The sequence below is a fragment of the Rhea pennata genome, chromosome 14 (assembly GCF_028389875.1).
Source record: "Rhea pennata isolate bPtePen1 chromosome 14, bPtePen1.pri, whole genome shotgun sequence".
Taxonomy (NCBI): domain Eukaryota; kingdom Metazoa; phylum Chordata; class Aves; order Rheiformes; family Rheidae; genus Rhea; species Rhea pennata.
Window position 1 is genome coordinate 21,049,980 of NC_084676.1, and position 13,741 is coordinate 21,063,720.

Sequence of the window (13,741 nt, forward strand, 5' to 3'; positions counted from 1 at the left end):
GAAAAGAACTATTTTTTTACCCTTCAACTTGTTTATATTTACATTTAAGAAAAATAAATACATCTTCAAATTAAAGGCTGAAGCTTGAAGAGAGAGAAGACCTCTTGGAATTATTTTCTAATTCAATATGGATAAAGAAATACATAATTTTGTTCCATTTTTCCACTGAAATGTCTTGAAACTGGAATTAATATGAAGGCGAAATAAAATCTTAGTTGCAAATGAAAAACGTTCATATAAAGAACAGATGTGTAGAAATGTCATTTGCAGATCCCCCAAATTAAAAGTTTGAGCAACTTATGTCTCTTTGTCTTTACACTGCAATATGAAACTATTCAATACGAAGCCAAAAATCTGATGCAGAGAGCTTCAGTTAACTGTAAAAATGACCCTGATCCTAAATTTCAGGCAATAAATATTACAGTTTTGATTCTGTTACACACACAGCAGCTACTGGTAACTGTATAAACATCTGGTTCTCACATCAAATAAAGTCAACCTACCCTCTACCTCAGACCTGTTTCTAGCAGACCATGAATACAAAGCTGAGTCAAGTGCTTTAATGGGGTATGAATGTTGGCTGGATGAAAGATCACTAAGATGTGTCTCAGTGGCATCAGTGATGCCATCTTTAACTCGGTACTGAATAAAACCTAGAACGGCTCTTAGAGGATGCTGTGTGTCTGAACTACCATTTGAATGATGCATCAGGTAGAGAGAGTGTGCACAAGACTACTAAAGTCCAAGTGCTTTTTTTCTCAGTGTACATGAAGCCTCTCCTGCCCATGTTTTAGCATCAGTAATAATGTTTCCCCAATGGCACTTCCCTTCTGGTTTTCCCTGAAGGTGCTGTGCTTCATAAACTGTCTTATAACTTATGCAATGGTTTCATGTATTATTCAGTATTTGTCATGCTTAACTCAGATGTGTCTGTATTTTAATGACAAATGGTATATACAAAATTAAAACCAGAGAGAGATTTATGGGGAACCTGCAGCACACTGAGGGAGAAATCAGAAGAAACTGCAGTTCTCTCAGTACATGTGTTGTACTGAAAATGAATGTCATTTCGCATAAACAAATCTATACATCAAACCCCTAACTAGAATAAAAAATGGGAATTCTTAGCAGAATAGAATAAGTCTTGCAGAATAGGGTAAGTCTTGCACATTTTTTTAGAGAATACAGAAACATTCTTAACTGAAAAGCTTTGTGGTTTTGACATTGTGATAAAACAGCAGGAGACCTCTGACTTAAAGTAGATTAGATACTATTACTCTTACTAGCAACAGCACGTTATTTGAATTAATTCTACCACACGAAGACTATTTTATGCTAGAGAGATATTCTAGGGATTTTAATAAACGTAAGTAGAGATGGGCATGTATCTCCTGTTCTCACCTTTTTTTTAAAACAAAATAATTACTACAAATAAATGATTCAAATTTATAAAAGCTTCAGCAAATACTTACACTGAAAACATTATGGGGAATAAGTATATATGCAATTAGAAAGGTCTGAAACATAAGTGGCTAATCTCACAGAAAATACAAGAATTAGCTTTTTTTAAAAAAACAGAAAAGTTTTGGGACATGTGACATTGAAATGAAATAGGAGTAAAAATACTAAGACTACTATCTTAAAAAAAAAGAAAAAAAAAAAGAAAAGCTAAAGGGATTAGTATTGCCTCCATTTTAAGGATAGAAAAATTAAGACAAATAAATAGGTAAGGAAAAGCTATAGTAAATTCAAAAATATGAAATAAACCAGAAAACAGTTGCTATTTGTGTGACAGGACAGCTTCATAATCCACTCCCAAACATTTACCAACAGACCCTGTAGCATACCATATTTCCTATGCTTCTTTTCTGGACTGCAGCTTTGTAAAGCAACCTCAACTTTGAGCTGTAAGTCCAATAAGAACTAAGAACTCTGAAATACTCTGCATGAGTAACACCTTGTCACTTGTACCTCTTTTCAAATTATTGTCTGTGAAACTGATGATGAAAAAGTTTTGTGATGTATGCTTTAAAAGCCCCTGTATAGTCATATTAAATAGTCTTGGTCCCCACAAATAGGTAAGAGAAATGGCAAATCCATAGTGATACCATACTAGTCATACTAACTGAAATCTGTAAACGGATAAATTAAGTTTTGAATGGCTCCAGCCAGCATTCTCAAAGATTTACATTCACAGGCTATTTTCAGCAATTAATTCAAAACACAAAATGCCTGCACAGGCTTCACAGATATCACTATCCTCACTGGAACTGCAAGACTGAAAGATCACTTGAAAAGTTCATTAAGGACTGCTTGGACATTCTCCCACCTCCCTGAAGAAAATGATTTTTACAAATGAGCTGAAGGACACAGAATCACAGAAACTGCTTCAAAGTAAAAGGCAGCACAGTACGATGGTCTGTTAGTTCCAGAATACTTCCCAGTATGAGAGGGTTTGAGATGGAGTATTTGTTCTCCACATTGGAGGCCGAAAGGCATAACTTAATCTCATCTGTTACCACACCTTCTGGATAGTATCTCAGGAGCAATACAACTATGCGTAATTTCCACACTAAATGTTTACAGCCATTGCACCTCAAATTAAGCCTTCTGTCTACCATCTCAACAATCCTGAATCCCCTCCTCCGTTCCTGTAGAACGCAGAATTACCACACAACATGACTTTGAAAAATAAATGATGCTCAGCTCAAGAAAAAATGACTAAACATTCTGGCAAGTTAAGATCGTCTTGAAAACTGATACCAAATTCATCAAAATAAAAAAGGTACACTGTTTTCATTCGTAAGCTTGCTTTTTAGTCAGATTTTATATCAAACTTAGATAACCAGATTAATTCTATAAAAGCTCGACTAATCAAGGATTCAGTTAAGAGAGAAACATAGTACTACTTTTATATAACAATAGTATAAATACATAGAATATTATGCAATTTGCCAAACTACTCTTCCCATCCCAAAAAAATCTTAGCTTCAGCTTGTTGGCTCAGATAAAATTAATAACTACAGTGAATGGTGCAAGAACGTTTACAATATAGAACATTTTAGTACAAACACATACCCCAAAAAACTTGATAAAAATTATCTTAAGGTGTAAAATACTGTACCTTCCTATGACTTTAAAAACTTAAAGCAATCTGTTAAAAGAAAATAATGTTGCAAATTACAAACCGATTCTGATCCTTGCATGAGTTTGTTATTTAATGATACACTTCACACAGGATTTGACCTCAAAAATACAAAACAGAAAAATACTGCAGAGTCTAGTATCACTCTGCCAAACTGGAAAGATGACTTATAAGACTTACTCATTAATAATTAGATCTGGTGCAAAGCACAAGAGATTTCCATTTGACTGTTTATATGATCTCCATCCTAAAGCAAAAGCCATAAGGAACATCCATGAGTACTGCAGAAGGGTCATTTGGTCATCCAGGTGTAAGTTTCGGAAACCTGGAAGAAACAAAAATTGAGATTTGACAGTGGTAGTTGCAAAAAAAAAAAAAAATTTAAGGATCATGGTTATCATCAGTGCAATTTATGTAATACTAATGTATATTACTATTTTTAAATGTGTATTTCATAAGAATTTCTGCAACTCTGATGACAGCACTTAAAATAACGAAAGAATTCATGCCAAATTACAATCATTTGATTCAATCAAGTACTGTACTTCTGATTGCATTTCTGGAGAAATAAAATAAGAAATTATTGAAAAAAGGAAAAAAAAAAAAGGTTTATGTGAAAGTTCTTGTTGACTGAAAGAAAATGCACTTGAAAAGGGGTGCAGAATTTCAGCACCATTTTCCAGCTACCAGGGTGATATATAAGTACTCAGCATACCACTAGGGAATTCTTGGTCTATGCAAAAATTTGCACACGCAGAAATTAAGCACTGCAACCACAGAACTCACATTACATTTTCTGGGCAGTATGACAGACTACATGCGAGACTTCAGAGGTCTGAACAGAAGCTTTTAGCCTAACTCAATCTTGAACTAGTTTGAATGTATAACTGTTTTTGATACAAAACACACATAACGCAGAAAGATATGCAAAAGAAAGTAGCATAAAAAACTCCTGGACCTTGCATTATCCATTATATATGCATTAACAGAAAAACTTTCAAAATAAATTCTCAGGGTCCCATCCACAAAAGTAAATGCAGCCGGAAAGCCTTTCTGGATGAGTACTGTGTCAGATGGATATTTCTTTGTAACTATTACAGATATTAGAAGGCAATGTAATATTAAAAAAAATTGGAATATCTGTGTTGTGTGTACTTATCACTGGAACTGATGGTCAGTTAAAGATGGATTAGAAATACAGTAATTATATTTAATATAAACTAAAAATCATTCAGCTAGCTTGCAAAACAACAGTATTTTTTACTTCTTGAGACTGCAGTCTACTGGATAATAAATGATTTAACTTCAAATTTTCTTCTAATTCAACAGTATTTTTATCCTGAACTTAGAAGGATGCCTCCCATTACTCATCATCATTAACTGCTCATAATCTTATGAGAATATACAGAATGAATGGAAGCAATGAAGGCAACAAGGAAATGTGTAAAATCTTAAAATTGGTCCCTTAAGCAGGCTTAAAATGTAGGCAGCTTTTAATTTCCAAGAGTAGTTTCCATCATGTCCTGCCTACATTTAACAAGAAAAGACTGTGCCACATTGAATGCTATTAAAAGTCTAAATTCAAGTTGTTTTCACTTAATTTCATTAGGTGTCTGACAAGAGTTCAACACAATTCTGCTTCCTAAAGATGTTTAAATAGATAGCATACAGAGGATTATTACATCCCAAAATCTGGTATGTCTGAACAAAAAAAAAGGCTTTTGGCTTTGGAGACAGCAGTAACTAACAGTTACTATTTCTAAAATATCAGCAAGGTATTTCAAAGTTATTTCAAACTTACTGCATCAAGTCTTGAAATGTCTACTCAAACATTCCTCTAGAAAAGGTTTTTTAAAATCCTAACTGTAGGATTTCAGGCTACAGAACGCAGCAATCAATGCTAGATTACTGTTAGTCTGCTTGATGTGGTAAAATAGACAGAAGTAAGGTAAAATACATATATAAATTAAATATTCTCATCAAAAAGAACCTTTGTAGTATAAAAAGGACTATAAAAGATATGAGAAGAATAGTTCCTATTAATACAATTATTAAGATTGGCTTTTCACGAATATGTTCCACCATAAAGGGCTTGCCTATTTTGAGAAACTATTCAAAGAAGATGATGAATACAAAACTGTTTGATAAAATTATATCTGAATTTGCATTTCAGAATAGTAGGTGGTCTCCTAAAGACTTACCCTAGAAGAAAGTATACACACGTGAGCTTTACCTAATGTGGGCTTAGCTAATCCAGAGTAATTCCCCTTCGCAGAAAAGCCCTGATGGACATATACAGCTCTCTACTCACATCTCCACTGGACATGCATATTTGGGTCTACTTTTTCTTTTTCTTTATTAAAAAAAATATTTTTAGTAGGTTTATTTCCCCTTTCTTAAAAGAGGGACCATGACGTTAAATGGGAGAATAAATTTCACAGTCAGACTTGTTTTTTTTTTTTTTTTCAGCTGGCAGACCTGTTACATGGCTTATTGTTGGGCAACACATGCATTATGAAAGCATGTTTGGCTAGGGTTTTTGAAAACAGATCGCTTAGAGTACTGACTAGAAGTGAAGGCAAAAAAACCATTCCTCGTCTTTGTTCCGTCAGTAATATACTGATCTCCAACTTCAATGTAGCCTTGACCTTTCCCACAGATGTACAACAGGATGATACACATTATGTCCAAGGCTGAGATTTGACATTACTTCCTTCTTCTGTAAGGTAATTGCTAATTCTGTCTTCAGATGGGAGACATAATAGCAATACACCTTCCTATTTCCCCATGTGACATTCAGTTTAATAGCACAGCTTCAATGCTTGAGAGAAAACGAACATCTTGACTTCCACTCTGGAACTGGACACTTAAATAATTATTCCCAGTCATGAAAAGATTACAGATATGCTGAAGGACAGAAGAAAAGAACCATCCACTAATACAGCTCCAGGCAAGTTAGTATAAAGGATGGGTACTGCATCAGTCTATGAAAGTCAGGAGAAACTTATTGCTAAAAATAATGAAGAAATATTTAACTCAGAGGTGGAACTAGAGCTAATTAAAAATTAGTTGCCTATATTACGCAAAAAAAAAAAAATGTGTTTTAACATTTTATAACACTCAGTGTTCAAAGGGTTCAACTAAAAAGACCTCGTTTGTAATCTTAATAAGAAAAATTTTGCACCTGTATTTTTTTTGCTTTTCCACCCCAAAAGTATTTGAGACATGCATTAACTCAGATATTACTAAAACTTTATCTGTGAAAGCCTTGAAACACTCCAAATACAAAGACAATCTTTTAACTATAATGAAAAGACTGCATTTTTAATCAATGTATTTGCATATTACCTGGTATTGCCTTTGCCCACTTTACTGCAGCTACTACTTGCCGTCCTCCTAGCATGTTGAGAGTTGACAGTATACGCCAGCTTGAGTCAGGCAGAGTGCTGTCATAGCCTGAATATAGAACTTCTGGTTCAATGACTTCCAGCAGGGAAACAAGGGTAGGGGTTAGTTGTGGCAGTGTTGCAGGAACTATGCTCTTGTTTCCAGGATTTTCAGAAGCATCCCTCGTTCCCGTTGCATTAGCCTGCTGAATTCCTTTTATCTTCTTCTTTGTTTTTCGAGCTAGGAAATTTTTTGGAAGTCACAGGTTAGATAACAGAAAGTAACCACACAGTAACAAAAACGAGCAAAAGCTATTTTAATTTTCCTGCGCTTGCAGGAAGCAATTGAAACTTTTAAAGAATTTTTTTCATAAAATTGTAAATAATTTCACTTCAATGCCAACTAAGTTTCTCATGAAAGTACTATAAGTTGTAATGAAAGGCGTATTTTCCCTAATGTTTCAAAGTGTCAAATAATATTTGCAGGGAGGCCTGATCCTAACATTTCTTTTACATGCAAAATTTCAATGAGACTTCATATAGCAGCTTGACACCCAACCGGAAATGCTTACAGGACCAGGCATCTTATAATTTGCTCAATATATTAACTAGAGAAACTGTGTAGAAAAAAAGGAAAGAATACAGGCAAGGGTGGGAAGTCAGTGAATCTCTGGAGCCAGGGAAAACATTTTTGGGAAAGTGCTGGGCAGGAGGAGACTTTCTTGCCAACTCCCTTGCATATAAATAACTGCTTCAGTAATTAAACCACAAAATTCACATGCCAAATAAATAAAACATCACAGAGAGATGTTAGCTGTAAGCTAGAGAAAGCTGAAGTAACAATTTATAAGCATATTGTCAAATAATGGAATCTCCTACTTGGCTTTCAATTCTCTTGGAAGTAGTCTGAAAAAGTGAATATTCTATTTAACTGAGACTGAAATAAAACCCAATTCTTTTCAATTAATTAATTAATTGATTTCTATTCTGGAATTTCAGAAATAGACAAATAGCACATAAAATATCATGTTATGTGGTTCCTCTGTAAGAACTAGAAATTTAATGACCAATGCAGAATCTCTAATGATCAGAAATTTATCACCTTTGTAGATTAACAGAATATAATATTCCTCCCGCTTCCATTTCTCCCACTGGCTGGGACAGAATTTCCAGCAACTTAACTGCTAAAGATAACAAATTATCTATGGACCTTGCATAAACTTCAGTTTTGCAAAGGTTTATATACTGGCCATATTCACGCAGGTTTTCCTGGGGGAATAGCAAAAGTCATTTCCTTGGAGCTTCCTGCTACTCTCATCTAAATTATGCAATTGCTACTCCAAAATCTATTGAACATTGTTTTTCCCCTGACCGACACACCCTATTACATTATCCTTGTTTTCAAAAGCAAATGAACTGCTTTAACTTAAATTTACAAATACATGCCTTCAGCTTAACGCTGACACCTGGTATGGAAAATTTCCAGCCAAAGAAGTCTGATTAAATTATAATAAAAGGAAATAGATCTGATGAGAAAAAGCATTATGCAAGAATTTATTAGGCTGTGCTACTAGACCTGACTTAGACATACAGCTACAACTTTCAAAAAAAGAAGGTTGAGATACTGTATTTCTTTCTAATTTCTTTTCAAATATAAAAATACTACAAATTTAAAGTCAACTTCTTAAGGCAAATCACTAAAGATAAACTAAACAGATAAACCTAACAAGGAAATAAAAGCATCCAAGATGTTTTGTTAAGCAAACCAACAAATAAAAACCTGGCAGTCTGGAACCCAATAACATCATATGGGCTTCCCAGTGCATTGCACTGGCGGTGCAGCACATAAGTACCTGCCACTGGGCACGTGTCCTATGCATGGAAGCAGTGCAGGCAGCTCATAGTCTTAGGAAATGAACTCCGGAGGACAGAGAATTTCTTCAGTTAAGTTTTAAAGGACTGAAAGCCTCACTACAGCTCAGATGAAGGCAGATACTGTGTCATGGTGGCACAAAGTTGGTAAACGGGAAAACAATCTCACAGATGGGACCTCTCCACTAGACACAGCTATATAGCCCCTTATGCAAAGGATGGGTCTTCAGACCATCACAGGAAGTGGCAAGCAATTCAACTGTCAGTTCTGTGATGCCATGTTGGCTGGCCTGCCAAAGGCAAATGTGTCAAAACTCATGAGGTAGCTAGACAGTCTCTTGTGAAGTGCTAAGGAGAAGTCAGTGGTCATAATCCATGAAAGTGCCAACAACATAGTGAGGAATAGGAAAAAAGTTCTGGAGGGAAAATTTAGACAGTAAATAGAATGTGAAAGACCAAACCATTCATGGAAACACCAGCTGAAATGCTCACTTAGCAGAGGGCTAAACAGTGTCAGAAACTTGCATATATTCAAAAAGTGATTGGACAAATTCATGGAAGATGTCTAGCAGCAGCTACTGAACATAAACTCTATCAGGAAATCCATGAAGTAAAGATGCTAGAAGAAAAGATGATGTATGTTGGAAGACAGGTTAAGTGAAAGGGACCTTCAGACTAACATAAGACTTCTCATCTCTTGCTATTCATTAGCTGGTTTGCTTATAATCATTATTTGGTAGTTGCTCAAAGTGTATCTTTTATGCACTTAAGATATTCCTGATGGCTTTTCAAAAAGAAATTACTGTCTAAAAAGTACGCAAATTTATTATTATCTTCTAAACAACAGTAATTCTTGAACTGTGATCCAAAAATAGTCAAAATAAAAAGAAGACTAGTTTTTCTGAGTCTGTTTTGTACTTTATGCTGCCTCTTAGTCCTCCATTCTACAGCTTCTTCTGTACGACCAATTTATGATCTGTTCAGATTTGTCTAATAAATCACAGCTTTCATAGTTCTTTCTTTTTCACTGTTTCACACTATCTTTTGTTCTTCCACTTTTCTATACTGCTGAATTTCTAGGTCCCTTTTCTCTCTGTCAAAAAAAGCAATTTCTTTTTTGCTTTTTCCAGCAATATATATAATATCCATCCTCCAGAAAAATCAGTATTCTCTAGGGCTCTCTGTGCCAAAATTCAGGCAAGCAAGTATAGTTGGAAGGACTCCAAACTACATATGGAAAAGTGGCAAGTGTCTGAAATTTAATCCAGTTTTCATTTTCTTCGTGCAGAAAAGCAATTCATGCAACATGTCCTAGAGCTGTTCTGAGGTTAGCTATACTGGAGTCTACTTTAAAAAGAGTTCACATATACTCAAACAGGAATGGAAAAGCTTAATATTAAGAAATATACATATGAGATGCTTTACTCATGTAGATTAATTTACACATTTGAAGTCACTTTAACATACATATTTTTAAGCAACTATGAAGAAAAAAATAGAAAAAAGAGTCTTAAAACAAAATGTATTCTTTTCCACCCTGAAATGAAAATGATGATTTTTTGTGCTACTCTAAACTTTCTTTAGGCTTTACTGGCAATAGCAACCCCAGTAGGGAAGACATGTTCCTTCCTTGGATACCAAGACTAGTAAGTGGACTAACCTGCTATCTTTGAAGTGCAGGGTCCACTGAACTTCAAGTAGTCCACTGGGAGTGTCTGACAAACTAAATCTAGCTCCAGCGAGACACTCATTCACAACCTCACTTACTTTTAGCATTTATTTTTGAATACACTGGTGTAGATTTTGGCTCTTAAGACACACATCCTTTTTCTCTGCATGCATATCACAAAAAATACGTAAACAAACCAACCCACCCCCACAAATCTCTACTCCTAACTAATTAGAGGATTTATTTGTAAGCATATGATATGACGGGAAGCTTATCAGACTGTGTTGGTTTTCCCTTCTGCTGTGAAGAAAGGGGCATGTAGAGCCACCTGCAGGGCAGAAATACTGATGATTCATCAGCCTAAGAGAAGTTAAAGCAGAAAAGAGGAAGAAAGAATGTGCTAACATAGACTCTTACATGAACATTCTCTTTAACATAATTTTGCACTTACTTTTTTTTTTTAACCAAAGAACCTTGGTTTTGCTTAAAACTGTTTATATTTCCATCTGACAAATACATTTTTGATATTTTATCTGCCAATTTTGATTGTACAGGTGTCACCAAGATAACTATGCTAGGAAGCACTGTATTAATGTCAACAAATCAAGGAAAAAATATCAAGCATAAAATGCATCTTACACCAGGAAAAATGCTTTAAGCAATTTTACAACTGCTGCTAAATCACTAGTTGATGCGGTCTTCGGTTTCTCATTAGCCATCCAGGATATAGCAGAGAGTAAATATATAGCATTTTTATATTTGTTTACTATACTATGTTTGCTAGAGAGATTCTGACAGATGCTCAAGGACAGGATCCCACAGCCAGAATAAAAAAGACTTTCCTGTTCTTCAGTTTGAAGTATAGGTCCCAGTCCAATTTTAGATCCATGTCCCTGGGTTTTTCCCTTTGCGTTTTTCAGCTTCAATTCACCTCCCTAAGAATGGACACGCAGAGTATTTCCTTACAAGACTTCTGTTAGAGTTCCACTGTCTCAGATTCAGTGAAAAAGAAAATAAGATATGGATATGTGCTGACAGGAATAAGAAATAGCCCTATTTTTTGTGGATGACTCACTTATACTAAACTTATTGAAAGAGCTATTGAGTAAGGAGACAAAAGTATAGCAGAAATCTAGATTTTAAAAAAAGTCTTTTTGCATTAAAATGTTTACACATGCTGTAAAATGTGATATGTACTTTTAACACATTAAAATGCTGCTCAAATGCTTGGTTTAACTTCATAAGCAGCACAACCTTCATTGTACATGATTCAGAAGTAAGAAAGGGATTCAAGTATTTTAAAGTTACCTTCTAAATTCATGCCAGCTTGAAGACATTTCCGGTAGCGGCACGCTGGACAGTTTTTCCTCCGGATTTTGTCAATAATGCAATCGTTTCTTCCAGCACACAGATAATTATGCTGCCCTATGTTCACAAAAACAAACAAAATAACCAGAAGTTCTATAGCTGATAGTCAGTATCCATACATTTTCTATTTCTAAACATCCAATACAGTTCTTTTACTTACACACTAAAGCCAATATATGTAGGAAGAAATTTCTTTTGCTATTGGTCAATGGGCAAATTTAAATATTTAAGCTATTTTTCTCTTTAATTTCTCAAAGCTATCCTCTAAGGAGTATCCTCCAAATGCTTTCACAAGAGGTGTAAATAAACTAATAAATACATTTTATAAGTATTAATATCAAAGTTTGTATGGATATATAGACAGAGCTTTCATCATCCGAACAGTCAAGAAACATCTTCATTAGAGTCTGAAGTGGGCAAACTTAAGTTTGCTGGCATTTTTATGGATTCACAGATTCAGAACAGAGTTCAGCATAGAAATACAGCAAACATAACTAAAAATAACTGAATTGCCTAGCTCTTAAGAGTAGGGTAGCTGTAGGCAAGAATGTTATTTATTCTTAATTATTTGAATCGTATGAATAGTTGTCCAAAGATAACTTCCCATAGAAAAAGATCTTACTAAAAGACATCCTTTTTTTCCAGCTAGGGATCAAATAAACTGGTGTTTTCACACGTTTGGTGAGGATAAAGCTGATACCTAGGCTTTTACACTGTATTTTAAAGTCCTGTTAGTATAACAGTGAGAGAAATGAATGCATTTTCTAAGTACTGAGTTATTAACAACAGAATCCAATTGCTGTCCTAAGAATCTTCTTGCAGAAAAAAAGCTTGATTATGGAATTTGTTTCAAATCAGCTGTGAAAATTATGGGTATGCCAAGTCCATTACTATGGCTTTAGTAAAGCTTCTTTCCAGGGAAATGTTTCAAGTTTCTTGATATTTCGAAGAAACCCTGAGCACTTACCTAAATGAACTCCCAAAGCCTTTTCATTTAAAGAAGAGGAAGTCTTACTGAGCCTTTTATAATCTTTGTATTCTAAGATAAATTAGTAAATAGACCTGTGAATCATTGTTCTGTTTACCATTATCAGTATATTAATACACATAAAGCCTACGTATTTGTATATACACATGAAAAAAACAGATAAATATTTGTAATCAATGCAACAGAGCACGGAATGCAATTTCCTGTTTCACAAAGACGTTTTACTCAGATCATGGTATAGTGAATACTGTAATAGGATGCTTCAGCTGTAGATTTTTCTGAGTTGTCCTTTCTTTTCTGACAAAAATGTTCATCTTCATGAAAATAATACTTTGTTTCTTACATTTAATACTTAGCCATTCTTGCCTTTTTTGGTGAGGGCTACATTATTTCTTTATATTACACTACTTTAAAGATTTCTTGCCACATCAACATTTTGTGAAAAAAGAAGGGAAACTGATTAGATTGAATGCTGCCTAGAAGACACACCAGCTGCACAAAAGAATGCATTCCAGTTATTTGCTGCTTAAAAAACAGACCAAGATAACAAATAATATGGTGGTAAAAATTAGTAGCGAGCAAACTGAGATGTTTCCAAGATAATTTACTGCAGATATGAGCACCGTACAGCCAGCCCGGAGGACAACCTTGTTCTACATCTTACAACCTAGAGTACAAGTATGTGGTTTGAGCTCTGAGTGCTATAAAAATATGGAGAATGCAAGACTCTCTGGAACAGAATGGGAGTAGTGGAAGGCTGTTTTGACCAAGTTTGCAAAACATGTAACCTGTACTTAGGGTCAGTATCTGCTGAGATGCACCTGGCCTACCTGGTGTCCAAGAACCAGTAATAACCTCCTGGCATTACCGACATCTAAACAGAGTAAGTATACTTGTCCTAGCTGGCCAGCCAGTAACCAATCATTAGACCATAAAGGCTTATAAAAATGGTTAGAAATGTGCAAAAAGGATCTAGAGGAACAGTGCTACAGAGACAATTAAACAAGGTGAAGCAGCAGCACAATAGGAGGCAGACCTGTTGGAGGGAATCTGAAGGACAGAAAAGGTGTGAGGATCCAAACCAAGGTGAAAAGGAGAAGGGGAGGGGTGATGAAGATTTGGCAGGTGGGTGTGGGTAACATGGAGGGTGGTGAAGAGGTTGATTCTGGTACAGGAAAAAGTGGATCATGAGGTCTCTAGGTTCTGAAGCACTGTGAAAATAAGCACCAAATAGCTCTGGCAGTGCTGGCTTCCTCAAGACAGGGCCTAGTTTGAGTGAAGAACTGTACATAAATATACAGTCACTGCTCCAT

At 35.1% G+C, this 13,741-nt stretch overlaps 1 protein-coding gene across 3 annotated transcripts in view; it reads right to left on the minus strand.

Moving 5' to 3' along the window:
- NR3C1 (nuclear receptor subfamily 3 group C member 1) overlaps window positions 1-13,741 on the minus strand; it is a 74,898-nt gene that overhangs the window by 13,249 nt on the left and 47,908 nt on the right. For all 3 annotated transcript variants that reach the window (XM_062587081.1, XM_062587083.1, XM_062587082.1), the window contains exons 4-6: window positions 11,381-11,497; window positions 6,494-6,772; window positions 3,326-3,470 (exon numbers count right to left, since the gene is read on the minus strand). In XM_062587081.1, the coding sequence (XP_062443065.1) occupies window positions 3,326-3,470; window positions 6,494-6,772; window positions 11,381-11,497 (541 nt within the window). The remainder of the gene's footprint in view (window positions 1-3,325; window positions 3,471-6,493; window positions 6,773-11,380; window positions 11,498-13,741) is intronic.